This window comes from Electrophorus electricus, chromosome 7 (genome assembly GCF_041902795.1).
Source record: "Electrophorus electricus isolate QZ-2024a chromosome 7, ASM4190279v1, whole genome shotgun sequence".
Taxonomy (NCBI): domain Eukaryota; kingdom Metazoa; phylum Chordata; class Actinopteri; order Gymnotiformes; family Gymnotidae; genus Electrophorus; species Electrophorus electricus.
In genome coordinates this window covers 8,497,501-8,517,124 of record NC_137503.1, presented here as the reverse complement: position 1 = coordinate 8,517,124, position 19,624 = coordinate 8,497,501, and the positions used below count along the sequence as shown (strand labels likewise).

The 19,624-nt window shown below is 39.9% G+C and overlaps 1 protein-coding gene across 4 annotated transcripts in view; it reads left to right on the top strand.

Annotated features, from left to right (window-relative positions):
• The window catches only part of col7a1 (collagen, type VII, alpha 1), a 59,967-nt gene that overhangs the window by 27,017 nt on the left and 13,326 nt on the right, over positions 1 to 19,624 (top strand). For 3 of the 4 annotated variants that reach the window (XM_081717952.1, XM_081717949.1, XM_081717950.1), the window contains exons 49-95: positions 245 to 277; positions 552 to 623; positions 1,065 to 1,124; positions 1,248 to 1,283; positions 1,372 to 1,452; positions 2,156 to 2,191; positions 2,376 to 2,420; positions 2,548 to 2,619; positions 3,159 to 3,203; positions 3,301 to 3,336; positions 3,722 to 3,763; positions 3,917 to 3,997; positions 4,080 to 4,115; positions 4,243 to 4,278; positions 4,811 to 4,891; positions 5,625 to 5,660; positions 5,829 to 5,900; positions 6,228 to 6,272; positions 7,966 to 8,001; positions 8,082 to 8,108; positions 10,965 to 11,060; positions 11,262 to 11,327; positions 11,689 to 11,724; positions 11,932 to 11,967; positions 12,063 to 12,110; positions 12,239 to 12,274; positions 12,354 to 12,479; positions 12,943 to 13,152; positions 13,310 to 13,345; positions 13,429 to 13,473; positions 13,584 to 13,697; positions 13,879 to 13,950; positions 14,048 to 14,092; positions 15,029 to 15,064; positions 15,429 to 15,464; positions 15,545 to 15,589; positions 15,743 to 15,775; positions 15,889 to 15,951; positions 16,626 to 16,661; positions 16,828 to 16,908; positions 17,024 to 17,092; positions 17,237 to 17,272; positions 17,747 to 17,806; positions 18,877 to 18,921; positions 19,029 to 19,064; positions 19,414 to 19,449; positions 19,541 to 19,600. In XM_081717952.1, the coding sequence (XP_081574078.1) occupies positions 245 to 277; positions 552 to 623; positions 1,065 to 1,124; positions 1,248 to 1,283; positions 1,372 to 1,452; positions 2,156 to 2,191; positions 2,376 to 2,420; positions 2,548 to 2,619; positions 3,159 to 3,203; positions 3,301 to 3,336; positions 3,722 to 3,763; positions 3,917 to 3,997; positions 4,080 to 4,115; positions 4,243 to 4,278; positions 4,811 to 4,891; positions 5,625 to 5,660; positions 5,829 to 5,900; positions 6,228 to 6,272; positions 7,966 to 8,001; positions 8,082 to 8,108; positions 10,965 to 11,060; positions 11,262 to 11,327; positions 11,689 to 11,724; positions 11,932 to 11,967; positions 12,063 to 12,110; positions 12,239 to 12,274; positions 12,354 to 12,479; positions 12,943 to 13,152; positions 13,310 to 13,345; positions 13,429 to 13,473; positions 13,584 to 13,697; positions 13,879 to 13,950; positions 14,048 to 14,092; positions 15,029 to 15,064; positions 15,429 to 15,464; positions 15,545 to 15,589; positions 15,743 to 15,775; positions 15,889 to 15,951; positions 16,626 to 16,661; positions 16,828 to 16,908; positions 17,024 to 17,092; positions 17,237 to 17,272; positions 17,747 to 17,806; positions 18,877 to 18,921; positions 19,029 to 19,064; positions 19,414 to 19,449; positions 19,541 to 19,600 (2,646 nt within the window). Of the gene's footprint in view, positions 1 to 244; positions 278 to 551; positions 624 to 1,064; positions 1,125 to 1,247; positions 1,284 to 1,371; positions 1,453 to 2,155; positions 2,192 to 2,375; positions 2,421 to 2,547; positions 2,620 to 3,158; positions 3,204 to 3,300; positions 3,337 to 3,721; positions 3,764 to 3,916; positions 3,998 to 4,079; positions 4,116 to 4,242; positions 4,279 to 4,810; positions 4,892 to 5,624; positions 5,661 to 5,828; positions 5,901 to 6,227; positions 6,273 to 7,965; positions 8,002 to 8,081; positions 8,109 to 10,964; positions 11,061 to 11,261; positions 11,328 to 11,688; positions 11,725 to 11,931; positions 11,968 to 12,062; positions 12,111 to 12,238; positions 12,275 to 12,353; positions 12,480 to 12,942; positions 13,153 to 13,309; positions 13,346 to 13,428; positions 13,474 to 13,583; positions 13,698 to 13,878; positions 13,951 to 14,047; positions 14,093 to 14,626; positions 14,663 to 15,028; positions 15,065 to 15,428; positions 15,465 to 15,544; positions 15,590 to 15,742; positions 15,776 to 15,888; positions 15,952 to 16,625; positions 16,662 to 16,827; positions 16,909 to 17,023; positions 17,093 to 17,236; positions 17,273 to 17,746; positions 17,807 to 18,876; positions 18,922 to 19,028; positions 19,065 to 19,413; positions 19,450 to 19,540; positions 19,601 to 19,624 lie in introns of all 4 variants that reach the window. The other variant, XM_081717951.1, reaches the window with a different exon arrangement.

Genomic DNA, 19,624 nt, shown 5'->3' with positions numbered 1-19,624 from the left:
TTGTGAATTTACATTGAATTTACATGTAATTATAAAACTATAGTACGACATCTGTAGTATCGCATCTGCTGTGCATTGCTCTGTTCAGATATACAGTATGTGCTTTTCATAATGCCATTTCTGTTGTAGATGTGGTATCATTGGATAAATCAGATCATCAATTTAATGATTATAACATTCTGTTGGTCATTCAATTTGATTTTTTCAAAGTAAGGATGTTGTTTTGCTGCTGGTTTGATTCCAGGGTGCAGCGTTGCCTGGGAGAAAAGGAGAGCAGGTGAGAGGAGTGATGTATGCTTGTTTACTCTAGTGCTTGATAAATAGGACAGATTTATCTCACATCTATGTACCCTGTACATATTTTCTGAGTGTTGACATATTTTTTTTTGTAATCTTGTGTTGCTACAGCTGATAAATGTTAAATGTATGCAGAACTGATCAAATGTTGATAAAAGACTTCTTAAATTTTAATTTTACTAGTATTATTAGTTTAATAGTTTCATCTTTCTTGGTCGTCCCATCCCAACCCATCTTTTCTCCTTTTCCTTTAGGGTCAGAAAGGTGACTTGGGTCCTGAGGGTCCTGCAGGTGAAAAGGGAGAGCCAGGGCAGAAAGGGGAGAGGGTGAGTCTAGTACTTCTGGATGTGTTCCTGAAGACCCTGAGAAGAAACCGTGCAGCAGGGTGCCCACATTCACACCTACCAGCAAATAATAATATTATTATTAATAATAATAATAATAATAATAATAATAATAATAATAATGTTATTATTAATATTAATATTATTTACATTTAGCGCCTTTCTCAGACTCAAGGACTCTTTACAGACAAATACCAGCTGCATCGAATGCATCTGATTGGACCAAATAATAGAAAGGCAGTTTGTGTCACTGCCACACTGTGTGGATTATAGGAGATCGTTAAGGTCCTCTGTTATCTGCACGTGTAGTTAAAGTTCAAAGAATTGTGCTTAGTTGCTTAAATCAAAAAATGTCTTTTGATTTAGTTATCCAAATATTCCTAAATCTTGATACCATCTTTGATACCATCACCCCTCTTTCAGGGTCCTCCTGGAGCTGGAACACCTGGACCACCTGGACCTAAAGGAGAGCAGGGCGATCGGGTTAGTATGGCTTCAAGATAATCTATTAAAATTATCTTAAATCAATAAAATGATCTGTGATGAATGTTATCTGCTGATTGTCATATTTGGAAATGATCCAGTAGTGCCATTATACTTCAATAGGGTGTTCCTGGCCTAGCTGGGAGATCTGGCACAAAGGTATGTGCACAATCTAGGAACTTTTCTGACTGTTCCATGTAATGATCATGTAAAATATTTCAAGCTGCCTTCTCAATGTGTGCTGCAGGGCGCCCCGGGTGAACTAGGAGAGAGAGGCGATGCAGGCAGTCCTGGCCCACAAGGACCAATGGGCCCTAGAGGCAAAGATGTGAGAGAACAACTGTCTTTCTATTGGACTTCCAATAATTAATCTCTGGACCTACCACGTCACTCTTCTTGCAATACTGACGTTCTTTAGCTGCAGGGTATCAGTGAATCCAAGGGCTCAGCATTATGGGGAGATTCTCTCACAGAGAAATGTTGAAGTATTTTGCTGTGTGGGCTTTGCCTTAGTACATTGCCATTGTCAGTGGACACTAAGCAAAATTCTTTCTGAACTGCTCGATTATCTTTTGATTTGTACACCCAGCACTGACTCTTCTTAAAATTTTTGACTGCAACAACTTAAAGCTTAGGAGACTTTGAATAGTAATTCAAGGCTAACTAACTCTTTAAAAATGACATATGTTCTAACTTTTTTTTTGTCTTCCTTTTTTCATTTCCATCCTTAGAGGCATGGAGGTAATCAATGAGCTCCTTTGCATGCATTTCAAAATGCCTTTGAAGAACTTTCTGTTACTTAATCACATTCTCACAGACTCACCTCATGTCTTTGGGTGTGCCACAGAATCTGCTGGGACTGTTGTATACGTTCAAACTGTGGTTATTTTTTGTGCCGTACTATATAGTTGATATTCAACGTAATTGTGTTGCAAAAAACGATTTTAGATGTATGGGCTCATGACTATATTCTCCTATGATGTGTTATAGAAAAGTCAATTCAATTAAAGATTTTGCCTTATTATCTTTAGGGGCAGAATGGAGACAAAGGAGAAGATGGCATCCCAGTGAGTCTTTTCTTTACTGAGTTTTCACTTTTGCTTGTGTGTACATGCAAATGTGTTTATGTGCACACAGTTTCACAGTTTAAGGATTCATAGTAGCCTTGGAGTTTTGCCTTGTGTGCACTCTATGTGCCTCTGTGCATGTGTGAACTTGTGTATGTTTTCCTGTGGTTGTATGTCCTTTCAGGGGGAGCGTGGACTGCCTGGTAAATCAGGAGAAAGAGGAGTGAGGGTGCGCATCTAGGAAACATCACCATACACGAGACACATCTCATTTTGATCTGGCAACCTGATGTTGGTTGTTCTTTATAAAGGAGCTATGGGCCACATGCCCTAACTTTTGTGCCTTCAAATTTTAGGGTATTCCAGGACAGCCAGGTCAGCCAGGGGCGAAGGGAGACATGGGTGACCCTGGAGAGCATGGACGAAATGTAAGAGAAATGGTCCCAAGACAGCACCCTCACAGCCCCAGCAGCATGAGCATTATCTACAGATACTCACAAGTGTGAAAGTGTTTCTAATAGTGAAGGATATTCTTTTGTTTCTGGTTTGGTAAGAAAGGCTCTGACTCATTTTAACATGCATAATAATTGTCTATAGAAAGACAAAAGGACAAATATATTTTAATGTTCTACATTCTACGGTAACAACTTAGAGTGTAGGTAGGGTAGTTAGCTAATACAGTTAGAAAAACACCCTCCACATGCCATCACTAAAAGCCAGCAATATTTGTGCATAACCTAACCTACTATCCAGACATGTTTTTGCAAAGTCACATGACACACTGGCTTTCACCAAGAAACCTCACCACACTCTGAAATATGCAGATGCTCCAGCAGTCATAAATTAGTGCTGGCTATGAGCCCAAATCATATTTCAGAATTGGATTAACCACTGCGGGTGATGATTAATGTCTTGCTCCAGTGCTGTATGTGTTCATTGTTTGTGAACAGCACTGTGTTTTGTGTAGGGTGCTCCAGGACCCACTGGACTGAGAGGACCAAAAGGAGAACAGGTGTGAAATCAAACATGCAGACATCCCCCCAAATACATATTTCAAAAACCTAGACCCAGATAAGTAAATATTATGCTCTATTTTACTTTTATTATAGGGGTTAAAAGGACCCCCTGGGCCCCCTGGAGATGTGGTAAGTCAGTGCTCACAGTTGTCTTGACCATGATGGCAGATGCTCCACCCCATTCCAGCCTTGCTTAATGCATTTCACCTGTGTTGTTATCAATAGTCTCAAGTTCTTCAAATTTTCTTTGAAAATTCTTGCTTGCGCTAAACTATGCTACCTTTACAGTACCAGTACTGGCTGTGTTCTGTTTCTGGTTCCCTTGTTGTACTAGTCAGTGCGCTGCGCCACTGTCAGACATTGTCTTTTGTGTTTTGCATATCTGTTATAAGCAGTAAACACCACTAAACTTTTATCTCTACACAGTTATCTCTCCTTGCTTGTTTTCTCTGTCTTTTACTCTATTTACACTACCCTTATGTGTTGTGGTTAAAATTTGCCTTTCATATTTCAGACAGAGGGGGTGAAACAAATGAAAGGGGACAAAGGAGATAAGGTAAATATTATTCATGCACAGATTCATGAGCACCATACACACGCACAGATCATCCATCGTGTTCATCAACATGATCCTTAAACTCTTGCATTTTCTATTACCGTCGTGTCAACTGTCGTTCAGTGCATAATATTTTGTTTGTACACCAATCAGGGAGAAGCAGGTGACCCTGGGGAACATGGTAATAAAGGTCAGCAAGGTGAACCAGGACCTCCGGGCCCTGCAGGACTGCGGGTAAGGACTGCAGCGGCTTAAATCTGGATTAATGCTTTTTATTTTTTTACTTGTTTAAGAGGAAATTCTGATCTAATTACAGGGAGCTGAAGGCCAACGGGGTCCAGTAGGAGCCAGAGTAAGAAAAGCACCAACGTCCCTTTTGTCTGTCTGTCTGCTTGTCAGTCTGTCTGGCTCTGGGCTTCTCAGTTTGCCCCACAGTCTGTTCCACTTTATCCTCTGCTCATGCTCTCGCTTCTGCACAGGGTGACCCAGGGGAGAGAGGCAGCCCAGGAGAGAAGGTGGGAGCTCACCAATTGCTATTAGCCAGTTTTAGGCAAGAGTTCAAGTTTCGTGTGTGTTCAGTCTAAAGATTAGCTAACATTTCTAAACAGCACTGCATCTTATTTATTATTTACTAAGTAAAAGATGCAGCATCCTTTATTGGATTTAATGTGTATGTGAGTATTGGAAGACTACACTAAAATGGTTTCTGCCTGTAATGCATCATAATACTCTAAAGCCAGTGAAGATAGAGAAACAGTAAAATTAAACTGTGGAATGCTGTTTAATATAAATGTATTTTATTAATTTCAGGAACAGGATGTGATATATTTGTGTAACACTGTTCATATTTTATTTCAAGTCTTTGTTATTTCAGTACATTACTGTGCAGGTGACCCAATTATCACACAGACAGACTGATATGCCCTACTTGAACAGTTGCAGTTTTGTTTTTTTTTCCATAGTAACAATAGTCAAAGCTATTGTTCATTCCAGTAATCCATATTGTTTGGTTATTATTGATTTGTGACTATGTGTGCGCTTTCTTAGGGAGAGAGAGGAGCTGCTGGACTGGATGGACGTCCTGGGCAGGACGGAAAACTTGGACCATCCGGACCTCCTGGCTTAAGGGTCAGAACACTCAGTTCCTCTAAATGCGTATCTCTCAGTGTAAATTTAAACTGTAGGAGAACATAAATGAGGCAGTTGATGATTTCTACTTAATGAACTGTAGTGAGAAGTGGATGTTGACTAAAAATAAAGTATTCCAATATTTGTAAAAAAAAAAAAAAAAAAGGTCATTTGAAAGTAGATATATTTTCCATTTTGAAAAAACTACATCAAATGTTTGTTAAGACTCTTGTTGTAGAGATAAAAAAAAATTTAACGAGGCTTAACAGGACAATCAACCTGGAACTGTAACAAATGAAACTGAAGTTAAATAGGCCTTTATTGTCATCATATCCATATACAGTCTACAGTAGGGTGGAATATAATTCTTCCAGGATCATAACACAAGATGCAACATAAAGTGCAGAGACAATAGATAGACAAAGTCACAGCTTAGTGCCGAATAGTTCAGGGAACATTTGAAACAGGTCAATACATGCCTCAGTGAAAGATCCAGAAACTTAAAATCTAAACTTTAAAATCTAATTCAGAAAGTGGGACTCCTCTCTTTAAACTGGATTAAGAACATAATCCATTTTGAGTTCTCATTTGTTTATTTTTACGCTGATTTTAAAGAGTGGAATCAAAGCTTCAAAAGGTGAGAGCCTTTTTAGAAAAGTGATTTTAATGTTTATTTACATGATTTCAACAAAATATTACTACTGAGGTGACAGCTGAGACCATTTCTTTTCAGGGTGACCCTGGTAAATCAGGAGAACCTGGTAGAGATGTGAGTATTGTTACAGTTTTTGTGCGTTTTAATGGTCATCCACTAGAGTGAAATCTTGTCACTCACTGTTGCATGTGGAAAACTCAGATAATAGTCTATATGTAGTCTATGATTTGGATATAGCAATATATGTATAGCAGAGCAATATATATTTTGTGGTTTTCTTAGGGCCTAACAGGACTCAGAGGACCGCAGGGGCCCCCAGGGCCTGTAGGGCCCCCAGGAATTTCAGGCACACCTGTAAGAAATACAAAACATTCACACATACGCCTGTATTTAACAGATTGCACATAGTACATGTCAAACACAAAAAACTTCCTACTTGAGTATGCACACATATACTCACATATACAGCCAACCTAAATGTGCTTGCAATACCTGTAAATTGTGTAAAACTCCCACAAGTACACTGGTAAACATACAGGCAGACCAGTACATATATATCATTCACCAATAGCACTGAATAGCACAACAGTACAATGAGGCATGGCGTGCACACAGACAATCAAACATGCAGCAATACAAAGCTTGTCAACTTTTTTTTGTATTTTTGTTTGTTTGTTTTAGGGCAAACCAGGAGAGGATGGAAAACCTGGACTTCCAGGAAAAGTTGTAAGTTTTAACACAAACAACCTGAAATCATGCTGTTCTTTTTCTTGATACTTAGGGTGCCTCTTTAATATAAAATATTCAATATCTATTATCATTTGATATAGATACAAACAAAATCACAGTCTAAGCAAAAAATGTATTTTGCTTTAAATCAAGTCAAAATACCACACGCCTTGGACTTTTAAACCAATTTCATGTTTTTAAAATTAATCAGCAAAGTGAAATTTTGTTAATCTGTAAACCCAAACTATGGACATGGACTTTTGCAAGACCCCATCAAGATACTGGGAAAAAGCTTTGTTTGTTGTTTTGGGTAAAAAAACACTCCTAATACTAAAATAAAATTAGAAGTTAGATAACATTGTAACTTTTTACATCACACTACCCATTACACCTCCACTGTCATAGTGTTACTATACAGTCATTTACACTGTCCTGAGTATACTGAGTACTAATGTGAAGCAACATATTGATACCTGCATGTTGGAAAACAGATCATTAGACACAGCAGAGGTCTTGTAATGTTACATATTGTTTCTCAGTATATTGCACTTTAACTAATGGGATACTTATACTGTAACAGTGACGGTATGCTGTAAAGTGCAGCCTGTATTGTGCATGCAGGAGTGCTCCACTGTTGTTTTTGCCTTACTAGTTGTCTCGGTGCCACTCTGAGTGAGAGAGAGCTACATTTGCCAGGTTAGCCTGCAGGCATGATGTATTCTCCTCTGCAGTGCAGCCCATGTGTCTGCCTCCACCATGGAAATATCATCATGCAGTCTCATTCCAGCTCAGTGAGCATACTTCAGGCTGACGTACCTAACGAGACAATTAAGCCTTCTATAATGAGACGATTAATGCATTGTGCTATTATAAATCAGTCCAATGTGGTGATTTTAAAGCAGCACTCTAAGGAATAATAACATTTCTATGTGAGATAATTCAGGGTAATAACCAATGTGCAGCAGAAGAGTGTGATGAACTCCAGTCAGTCATGTAGAAATGCTCAGGTGAGCAGAGGGAGAGAAACTGCAGTGTGTGGGCTACTGCTTCCAAGTCTGTCTCTCACATTCAAATGATTTATGGTTGTATTACTGAAACTGCTTTAGATACCATAGGAGTATTTCTTATTTCTGTATTTCTCAATATGAGGCTTCTCGCTGCCTGTGGCTGGGAGATCAGGCCACACATTCAGCTATGAATATCTAGCACCTTTTGATAAAAATGAGGAGAAGGAACTGTAGAAATGGTACAGATAATTGGAGAGATTATGTTACTTTAACACAAGGCAGGTCAGGAGGAGTCATAGGGTGTTCTTTCAAGCAAAGTCTATTTCATGGAAGAATGAGATTGGTTTTGCCACCTGTCAGTCAAAGTTCCAGTGGCATTTATCATAATGCAAATGCTCCACACTTCCTTAAGACCAAATTCAGCCTGCATAAGAAGATAATTTTGAAGGGTTTTTTTGTTTTGTTTTTGTTGATTTACTTGTTCATAGTAATTTGTTGTAGAATACATGCATTAGAAAAATGGTTTCCCACATACTTAGGTTTTTGGCTCATTGTCGGTCTTGATTATTTTAGATAGCCTTGTCTTTCTGTCAGAGTTCCAGTAAACTGGGCTTTCACTGTATGTTGTGCTGATCTCTGTTAACATCACAATTCTATTGTGTTCCTCTGAAAAACAAAATTAGGGTGAAGATGGTGTCCCTGGGGAGGATGGCAGGAAGGTCAGACACTTTTGAGTTGTTTCGAAATCCTGCAGTATCTGTATAACTTCTGATCCCCTCTTTGGTGTCTGTCTCCACAGGGTGATAAAGGAGACCCAGGGAGAAATGTGAGCCACTCTGTTCCTATTCCTCTCTACATTTCTTTCTTTCTCATCTCCTGCACATAATCTGACTAATTTACTATTATGCTAGAAAACATGAACATACTTTAGGTTGGTTTGAAAGTATTTGTCTGTCATCTCCATCTAGTGCATTCTGCTCATTATTTCATCGCCGTTCTTAACTATTTATATATTTCCTCCTATTATCTGAGTGTCATCTTACTTTCCAGCCATTAGGAGCCTGTGGGTGTGCACACACTGTTGCATGCAGCAAGATGATATCTGTCATGCTCTGGTTGGAACCCAACCAGGAGCACACACATAATCACTCACCACACCTCCCAGTCTCCCCCCATTCTCGATCCCCAAATTATTTATTAATTGCCCACACCTTTCTCCTGTTTAGCCCCACATTACTTGAATGACCTTTCTTTGTTTATTTCTAAAACTTGCTTTACTAGCAATTAAAGCTGTAGCAGTTACAGTGGTTCATGGAATAATGTCCATGATTATCATAATGATAACACTGTATGGCAGGAGTTAACTGTGATTACTGCCAGTTAAAGAAATTATATTGTTTATGATATATCTCAACATGAGTCATAATGGATTATTTTATGCAACATTTACTGAAGCTTAATTAATGTCATATCAGTCATATCAGTTTTGTCATATCAGTAAATTAAGACTTCTAAATAGGTTATTTACTATGCACTAAGATTTATTCATTATGAACTGTATCACTGCATATTTTGAGCGCTGCTCTTTGAATATCATTAATAATGACATTATTAATTGTTAAAATTCACAATAAACAAGTTAATGAGAATGAATTACTAATATGAATTAATATCTACAGGGGTGTGAAAAAGTGTTTGCCCCCTTCCTGATGTCTTTTTTTTTTTTTGCATGTTTGTCACGCTTAAATGTTTCAGATCATCAAACAAATTTAAATATTAGACAAAGATAACACAAAATGTAGTTTTTAAATGAAGGTTTTTATTATTATTAAACCTACATGGCCTTGTGTGAAAAGGTGATTGCCCCCTAAACCTAATAACTGGTTGGGCTACTCTTAGCAGCAACAACTGCAATCAAGTGTTTGCAATAACTGGCAATGAGGCTTTTCAGCACTGTGGAGGAAGTTTGGCCCACTCATCTTTGCAGAATTGTTGTAATTCGGCCACATTGGAGGATTTTCAAGCATGATCCGCCTTTTTAAGGTCATGCCACTTGCCAATCGGATTCAGGTCAGGACTTTGACTAGGCCACTCCAAAGTCTTCATTTTGTTTTTCTTAAGCCATTCAGAGGTGTAATTGCTGGTATGTTTTGGATCATTGTCCTGCTGCAGAACCCTAGTGCACTTCAGCTTGAGGTCACGAACAGATGGCAAGACATTCTCCTTCAGGATTTTTTGGTAGACAGCAGAATTCATGGTTCCATTTACCACAGCAGGTCCTCCAGGTCCTGAAGCAGCAAAACAGCCCCAGACCATCACACTACCACCACCATATTTTACTCTTGGTATGATGTTCCTTTTCTGAAATGCTGTGTTACTTTTACTTTTATGTAATGGGACATACACCTTCCAAAAAGTTTTGTCTCATCAGTCCACAGAGTATTTTCCCAAACGTCTTGGGGATCATCAAGATGTTTTCTGGCAAAACTGAGATGAGGCTTTATGTTCTTTTTGCTCAGCAGTGGTTTTTATCTTGGAACTCTGCCACACAGGCCATTTTTGCCCAGTCTCTTTCTTATGGTGGAGTCATGAACACTGACCTTAACTGAGGCAAGTGAGGCCTGCAGTTCTTTGAATGTTGTTGTGGGGTCTCTTGGATGAATCATCGCTGCACTCTTGGAGTAATTTGGTTGGCCGGCCACTCCCGGATCACTTTTTCACACCGGGTAATGTAGTTTTGGATTTATTTTTCCCTTAATAAAAAAAACCTTCATTTAAAAACTGCATTTTTTGTTTACTTGTGTAATCTTTGTCTAATATTTAAATTTGTTTGATGATCTGAAACATTTGAGTGTGACAAACATGCAAAAAAAAAAAAGACATCAGGAAGGGGGCAAACACACAACTGTAATTAGTGCATAATTGGCCATGTTATTTGTACAGGTACTAGGTAGTGAAGAAACTGGAAGTGTTTATTTTGTGCTTTACTGAGCTTAGATCAAGACAGTTTTATAATTGTTCATTAAAATAAAGTGTCACTGTCTAACACTAGCTCCTCCCTTACCTAACCAAACAGTGATGGATTAAATGAGATGTAATGTTCTTAATAATCAAACTTCGGAATCGATATCATTGTGAGGTGATCAACATTGAATAGAAAATTAACTGATCAATACGTTCACAACATCCATTTATCTTCTGCTTCCTCCAACACGTGTGCACATGGTGGCCCTGGAGCTTATATGAACAATAATCACCTTGCGCATATGTCTTCATGCCTTGCTGCCATGTAACAATGTCTGCAGAGGGTTTGTGATTGCCTGGTGAAGACGGGCCCTTGTCTTTCTTTCTGTTTTATGGTACCACACAACAGGCAGTCTTTCCTGGTCTCTTCATTATTTCTTTTTTTACTCATTCTATATTGTTTTCCTTGAAGTATCATAAGTTCACATTGTCTATTGTGGCATAAATGTGGTATAAAATTTCTCTACACAGACTGACACAAATGATGTGGTTTATGGACTAATTTTTGTATGTAGGTTGCTGATGGTAGCTGTGAGTCAGTAAACCTGAGGGAGAAATTCCTTGCTGAGCTTATTATACATGCAAATATATGCCCATTAATTAAGACTTCAATCTACGCCATGCATGCCTCTGCTCTCTTGCTTCCTCTCCCCATCAGGGTCAAGATGGTCTGAAGGGTGACCAGGGACCCACTGGACCTGCTGGTCCTCATGGACCCCCAGGGGTCCCTGGCAGCATTGGACCACCAGGACAGGTGTGTGTACGTGTGAGTGTTTGCGCGTGTGTGTGAGTGTTTGTGTGTGTATGTGTGTGTGTGTGTGTCTCTTTTAGATTTTCTAATGTGTAATCATAGGGGTAGTCCCCTATGAATTTATTTGATGTGCAAATTTTTACCTATTAATGATTAATTGAATTTCATATTTGCAATCTATGCCACCTTCTCTCACACTCACAGGTGGTGTATATTAAAGGGTTTGAGGCAGCACCTAGCCCAGGTCCCCAAGGACCCCCTGGAGCTCCAGTGAGTAAAACCAAACACTGCTGATCTTGGAGGTGCCAGTATATATATATATATATATATATATATATATATATATATATATATATATATATATATATATATTACTGTCCCTGAGAGTGAGATCAAACAGATGAGGTTCTGTGACAGCTGGATACATCCTGCTACATATATATATATATATATATATATATATATATATATATATATATATATACTTGCCTCACCTTCAGTGTGCCACTTCTTGGGTTAAACCATTGTGCAATTGATAAAAATACTTTGCAAAATAAACTTGATGTTGTTGAAGGGAATGACAATGTCCTTCTTGATGCTCGCATTTGGAAATGTTTTGTTTTGCTTTCAGGGAATCCCAGGGGTCCCAGGGGCTGCAGGAACCAGGGTAAGTATGCCTGCATAAAAGTTAACTGTCACCACCTAACTGTCATTTATCTTGCATGTAACCTTTTAGCTGCAGCATGCCTTAGTAGCAAAAACATTATTTATTTCATTGTAGAATCAAAACCATGACAGGTTAATAATTAAAAACATAATATTTAGTGTATGCTGCTTAAGTAAATAAATGCATAAATTGTATTAATGTTTATAGGGGGAGAGAGGTCTACCAGGCTTGAAGGGAGATCAAGTATGCCCTTTGTCCTATCACTGTCTTTTTATAATATTATTGTTTGGTGTACTTAAAGTCAGATACTTTTTTAATTGATATTTACTTTTTATCAGGGAGATCCAGGAGAGGATGGATCACCTGGCAAACCAGGAGCTCCAGTGGTAAGCAAATAAACAACAAACATGCATTCGCAAGAACACACACAGTCGCATACAAACACACTTGCATAAACACATACCCACTCTCCCACTACAACAAGAGAGTAACATTTTTCTCTACCCTTTTTAAGGATGTAAAGAAGGCACTTTCCGTCCTCGGAGTTGAGGTACACAGAGCTTACATACTGAAATCACAGGTTATGGATTGTACAGAGCACGTGTGGGAATCTCTTTATTTTTCTCTAGGTTGTGGATTTAAAGATAGTGCTTGACAAAAAGGACATCCTGTTGAAGGCAGGCACAGAGAAACCAGATAAAGGACAAAAAGGAGATAAGGGAGATGCAGGACCCAGAGGTCCTCCTGGTGTAGATGTAAGTATGTTTGCTTGTGGTATATGCTGTGTGTGTGTGTGTGTGTGTGTGTGTGTGTGTGTGTGTGTGTGTGTGTGTGTGTGTGTGTGTGTGTGTGTGTTTGTGTATGTAGGGTTGTGTGTGGCAATGTATGTGTGTCTGTAGAGTATAGCAAATTAAAAGCTTTGCTCAGGGCTACGTGCTGCTCTGGTTGTGTGAGTATTTTGCTGGCCTCTGCAGAGATGAGCAGGTGTAAGGTCTGAGTTCTCCTCAGGCGCTGTCCATGGTTCTGCATGTCTGTGGTGCTGAAACTGAAAACAGGCCATCAGCATCTCTTGCCTAATACCCCCCAGTGACACAGTTTCTGCCCTGTATATGCAATTTGATTTTTTGTGTCACTCTTTCCTTTTCTGTCCTTCAATCGACCCTCTCTTTCCCATTCTCTTTGTGATGTTCCTCTTGTGATATTTACTCTTGGCCTAAGGGTGGTCGAGGGCTTCCAGGGGACCAAGGCCACAAAGGTGATCATGGTGAGAAAGGGCCCCCAGGTCCCCAGGGTCCTGTGGGCAGAGCTATTGGAGAAAGAGGTCCAGAGGGTCCTGCTGGACAGCCAGGAGAACCTGGAAAACCTGGAATACCAGGAGTACCAGGACGTGCTGGAGAACTGGGAGAGGCAGGCAGACCTGGAGATAAGGTAGAGGCAAAGACAAAAGGATTCATTATCACGCTGTTGACTGTTGTTGTTGTTGTTGTTGTTTTTGGTTAGAGAAAATAAAACTATGGGTGAAAATATGTGTCAAGAAAAGGCATAAGACAAACTATTTGGTTTTGATTTCACCTTCCAATTTCAGGGGGACAAAGGGGTGAAAGGGGAGAAAGGAGAGCAAGTGAGTAGTGATATTTTCACAACCAAGCAAATCTGTTAGTTTTTAAGACAACACAACTTGATATTTGATTTCTCTACCTTTAGGGTAAAGCTGGTTTACCTGGTGCAGCAGGACCTCCTGGACCAAAGGTGAAGACTCATACAGTGTTACCTGTCATTTTCATACAGTACATGAATGTATGTATTGGAATCTGAGTGAGTGTGAGTGTGTGTGTGTGCTAATGCGTTGTGTATTGCAGGGTGACTCAGCCACTGAGATCCCTGGGTTACCTGGTCCACGAGGTCCACCAGGCCCTCCAGGTATTAAAGGAGAGGCAGGCACACAAGGATATCCTGGACCTAAAGGAGCACAAGTAAATACTTTGTCCTTTCTCTGGCTGTGTGTATGTTTGTTTGTATGTATGTGTGTGTGTGTGTGTGTGTGTGTGTGTGTGTGTGTGTGTGTGTGTGTGTGTGTGTGTGTGAGTGTGTGAATATTTCTTTGTAGCACATTGTTGAATCTGTAGTGAACTTTGTTGTTTCTTTATTATTTAGGGGGCCACAGGATTGCGAGGAGAAAATGGAGAGAGAGGAGATGCAGGGGAAAAGGGCCAAGCAGGCCTCCCTGTAAGTATTTAAACTCTTAACTCTTTCTGCTGCTTTCTTTCTGTGTGACTATGGGACAGTTTTAGATACTAAAATAACAAGGATGCAATATTTTCAGGGGCTACCAGGACAACCTGGAAAACCTGGACAGGAGGGGAAGCCGGTGAGAAAGTCTTTGCCACTATGACACTTGTTTTAACTGCTTGTACAGTATATTAATGCTTTTTTCCCCAGAGATACATTTCACATTAGCATGGCAACATTTTAGTATGGAATATTCAGTGTTTATTGCACACTGGCCTTTGTTCTTTAATAATAATACCATGACTGCTGTAATGAAATCTATTGTAACCCTAACCAACATAAGACGACCTGATAAGGTAAGTCCCAGAACGTTCTTGGTCTATTGGGATTATGTTAAAAAGAAAGGGGACTCAGCTCTGTGGAGTGCTTTATATAGTTTATTCTTTATGCCAGCTGACAGCTTGTTTCAAATTAAGTAGTTATTCGTGTCTCATGGAGGCCTGAACCAGACCAGAAAGTGCTACCATACAAAGAAGCATAATAATGGCACATTAAGGAGAGGGCAAACGGTGTCAGGGCATAGAGACATCTGAAGTTAGGAGACAAGAGTGGATTGAAGAGGTGGAGAAGCGCTTAGGCTCCCACTCACTCTTTATTTATTCCCCCCGAGCAGGGTTTGAAGGGGTCAGCCGGTCTGTCAGGCCCACCTGTGAGTAAAAGCAGCCCAGCACAGCAGCCCCTCCTGGGCCTGTCGGTGTAGGAGAGTGTGGGGATTGCTGCTGGAGCTGCTGCCCTTGGGCTGAGGCTGCACAGATGAGCTATAGAAATAACCTAGGCAGCATTGCTTTTAACAACTCACCACTCCATCTCTTTCTTCCCCCGAAAACACATCTGCTCCCACGCCTTTGTTCAGCCTAGCTTCTTCCAGTCAGTGATTCATCTGTGCCCTTTTAGATTCCTCTATTATATTCCTCTAACATCTCCGACCGTCACACCTCCACTCTCTATGCCTTTTGTCTCCTACACATTCCTGCCCTCTCTCTCTCTCTCTCTGTCTATCTCTCTCTCTCTGTAGGGCTCGCCTGGGTTCCCGGGAGTATTGGGCAGACCGGTAGGTTGTTTTGTGGCTGCGATTGATGGCTGCGCTGCTTCAGGCTGGGAGTGGGGAGGGGTGATGTCCGAGTGTCTTTGTGTATCCATCTGTGTCTCTGTCCAGCATGTTAAATTTATAATAAGAGTGTGTGTGTGTGTGTGTGTCCATACCCTAAAAGTGTATTTTAAAAACACTTTTTTGTTCACCAAACAAAGTGTAAGTTTGCAAGGGGTTGTGTTTACAGGCTTATGTGTTGTATGTGTATCAGTTACTATAGATATAAATATTCACAAACATGTGTACACTTTATACCTCTGACTATGTTTGTGGCTGGAATCTTCTGCTTCATGTTAATGGACTGATTGTAACGTGTGTTACACAGGGAAATCCTGGAGAACCAGGGATACGAGGTCCAACTGTGAGTATAAGCGTGTCACATTCTTAAAAACATAAATACGCAGTAAACCTTCTTAATAATCATTCTGCGTATCATTACAGGGGCCAGCGGGTCTACCTGGATCTCTAGGTCCACATGGTGTGAAGGTCAGTGTGTTGCCAAAGTGTTCAACGTATGGTTCTACATAAGATGGTTTAACATCATTGTGTGTGTGTGTGTGTGTGTGTGTGTGTGTGTGTGTGTGTGTGTGTGTGTGTGTGTTTGTGCACACATGCTTCTTTGTGTGTGAAACACTATAGGGTGACCAAGGAGAGCCAGGTATAGGAGTTCAGGTAAGTGTTCCCATCATATACAATGTCTTTTTTATTTGTAGATGCTGTTACATTGCCAGATCATATGACTAAAACACATGGGTGCTTGGAGTTTATTCCTGTCCTTTGTGCAGGGTTCCCCAGGGCCCCAGGGAATGAGGGGAGTCCCAGGACCTCCAGGCCCCCCAGGAGCCATTGTAAGATCAAAGCTATATTCGCTCATATATTGGCCTAACGTAGACAAGCTATATGAGAGTTGATCATCTATCCAGCCATTATTATGCAGTTAAACTTTAAATGATTAGGTATGCAAAGATATTACCAATGCAAGCCTTCTTTGCTTGTTAAGTAACATCCGCTTTGGGGTTAAAAATGGGTTAGCAGTCCCCATCTTTACCAAACTGGACGGGGGTAGAAGTACTATGCTTGTCCTTACATGGTATTCTCAAGACATTATGGCTAAAACAGACTAGCTACCATAATAATTTATGATGGTCTCCTAAAAACTACTAATTGCCAGATAAATCCCATGTGTATGTTTTTGAAACACTCAATATGTGTTACTTTGAATTTTTGATTCTAAATGATGCAGAGAAAAAGGAGGATCTTCATGATCCTTGACCTGACATGTGTGCTGATATCTACTTCACACTAATAACCACTTCATACAGAACAGAGGGTCTAATTAATGTTTCTTTTTTAGCAAATGGAAATTGCTTCCTGGAACATTAATTTGTCCTGTCATTGGCCTAGCTCTATAATTATGCATTTAATAATAATTGAAGAAGGCGAACCTCTTCAGTATATTCATCACCAGAAGAGTGAAAGTTAAGCGTTTGCTAATGTGTGGGGGTTTTTTTTGTCTCATAAGGGACCACAAGGACCTCCAGGGCTCCCAGGACAAGTGGTGAGACTTGACTAGTAGCACACCAGACACACGGCACATGCTCTCAGCTCACAGTATATGACCTGCACTGTGCTGTTTTGCACTGAGGTCCATGACTGTGTGGGTGTGCTTGAACATAAATTGTGTACACTTTCTGATCCCATTTCCACTGCTCGCTTTTCTGCAGGGAGAGGGAGGAAAGCCTGGTGTTCCTGGTAGAGATGGTGTACCTGGAAAAGAAGGAACTCCTGGCTTACCTGGAAAACAGGCAAATCTTCATTTTTACATCTTGCAGAACTGTGTGCATGCTCAACTGTCTTCTGTGTTATAATACTTATCTGACTTACTAACCAAATATCTGTTGTCCTTCTCCTCTGCCATAGGGCATTGCTGGCCCAATGGGCCCTCCAGGACTGAAAGGCGAGCAGGGTGACGCGGGTCCACCAGGAAAGGTGCGTGTAAAAGTGTGTAATGTGTAAGGGGGTGTTCTTATGAGAGGTAGCTTTCTATGCAATATACACATACATAATACCCATAATGCTCTTAATGTGCTTCTGTCTTCTGCTTTCGCTAATTCCCTTCTCTATTTTCTGCAGTCAGTAGCTGGACCTCCTGGAGTGAAGGGTGAGAGGGTGAGTCACTGCCTTAATTATTTCATAGGGAACAGCATGAATAATTCATCAGGCAGAATAAACTAAGCATTGGATGTATGGATAATCCTAATAATACATAATAGATCATTTGTGGAAATGGTTCTGTGTATGAGATGATCAGCGAAAAGCATTTTGTATGCAAAATTAAATGATTGGGAAAGAATTTCAATGTTAGGAATAAAATAATGAAGTATAGACTAATCCTTCAATTGCAGTAGTGTTTCCCTGCAGATTTATCTCTGCACATTCTAATGAAGCAGCTTCCATGAAACCACCATTTGATTTCCTCAGTAGATTTGTGTAGGTCACGGTGTGTAGTTCTCATCCAAATTACTTGTGACTCCCTTGGAAAATAGATTTGTTCTACACTGGCATCATGGGTTGTGGATTTTATTACTGTTGGCTATTCACAGCAGTACATGAATGTGATCCATATTTCCCTGAATATTAAAGGGTCCTCCAGGTGAAACTTTGCCAGGAATAGCAGGAGAGAAAGGCCTACCTGGATTACCGGTATTTCTGATTTTGTACTGCACATACATCTTACAGTGTATTTATTCATAAATGTTAATATTCATACATCACTAGTAATCAAATAACACCTGTGTTTTACCCATCATCAGGGACCACCAGATGGTCCATAAATTTGCTCTGTCCTGATGCCCAACACACCTGGATTAGGCTTCCAAGAACACTGGATAACACTTTAAAACAGCACCCTTACAAAAGGGTTAAGAATGGTTTAGAATTGGTTTATTAAAGGTTACTAACGATGTCATAAACTCCCTAAAAGTCATCAGTAATGAGTATTACAAGTGAATAAAAAGGGAATCAGTGCTCTGTGTAGTGCTGGTGCCACTGTACAATCAGACCAAGCTTATGAAAAGTCTCTAAAAGGACAGTAGTGACCTGTTGACCTGTGGAAAATTGATTTAGTCATTTTAAATGACTTAATGACATTTGAGGTGTTGTTGTATAAACACAAACACAAACCTATATAATATAAATTAATAAACACATTTTTAACCATACATAAACCCTTTATAAGGATAGCCTAATTGTAAAGTAATACTGAACACTGAATACCTGTGACAGGAGTACTGGGAGCTGAGATACTGGGAGAAAAAATGTGGACAGTCTGGTGGCCCTGGGTTGTAAATAATAGGCCTGAATCATAAAAACCTTTCTAGGTCCTACAGAATAATTACATATATTTTAAAAATTAATTGTGCATCACATTGTTCATTCTTCAGTTTCCTTCTTGGGAAAGAAATGCTTTTGTACATGTTACCATATTGTTCCTGTAAAAGCTTTCTTGGATGGGTCAAATAATGTAATAATTTTCATTACTCCACTGATGATATATGCCACATATAACAAGGCCTTTTTCATTCGGAAAGCTGAAACTAATGGCTAGTTTTCATTGTGCTTGTAATCAAGTCCAAAACAGCACAATCTCAGCTTCATAGTTGCAAGCACAACTTGATATCTTGGTGTGAGTAGGATTGGAACAGTACATGTTTACCTAAGACGGTTAGATCCAGGGTGGTTGTAATCCCATTATTATCTCCTCTGTGTCTCAGGGCGTTAAGGGAGACAAAGGACCAACTGGAATTAAAGGAGAAAGAGTGAGTATGAAATAAATGAATACTGACAGCCCCTACCATCCCAGCTTCCCTTTCCCTCCAGACACACACACCACACCAATCATATGATGTTGTGTGTTTGTCTGTAGGGTGTAGCGGGTGACCCTGGCGAGCCTGGGGAGAATGTGAGTATTTGTAAACAGAGACAGAAAACAAACAGAGACAAAACAAACAGACAGACACACAGTTAACAAACAACAAAGACAGACATCAGAGACAAACAACAAAGAGAGACAAACAAACATATAATAAAAAGAGACAAACAACAAACAGAAACAACAACAGAGACAAATAGCAGACAAACAACAAACACATATAATAAAAAGAGACAAACAGCAAACAGAAACAACAACAGAGACAAATAGCAGACAAACAACAAACCGAGACAGACAACAAACATGGACAAAAAACAGGTAAAACTAATGTTGGTGTGTGCTTTAAAAATTGATGTCTCTGTCCTGTTGTGCTTATTAGGGAGAAAGAGGACCACTAGGACCTAAAGGAACCAAGGTGATACACCAATTCTGATTTTGCCACTACCTGAAACTATATTAGCAAGATCTGATAAGTGATATCAGCTGTAAGTTGTGCTATGTTTCAGGGAGAAGCAGGCATTGGAATAGTTGGACCATCTGGACAACCTGGCCCCCCAGGCTTAAAGGTACCATTGATACTCACAACATAC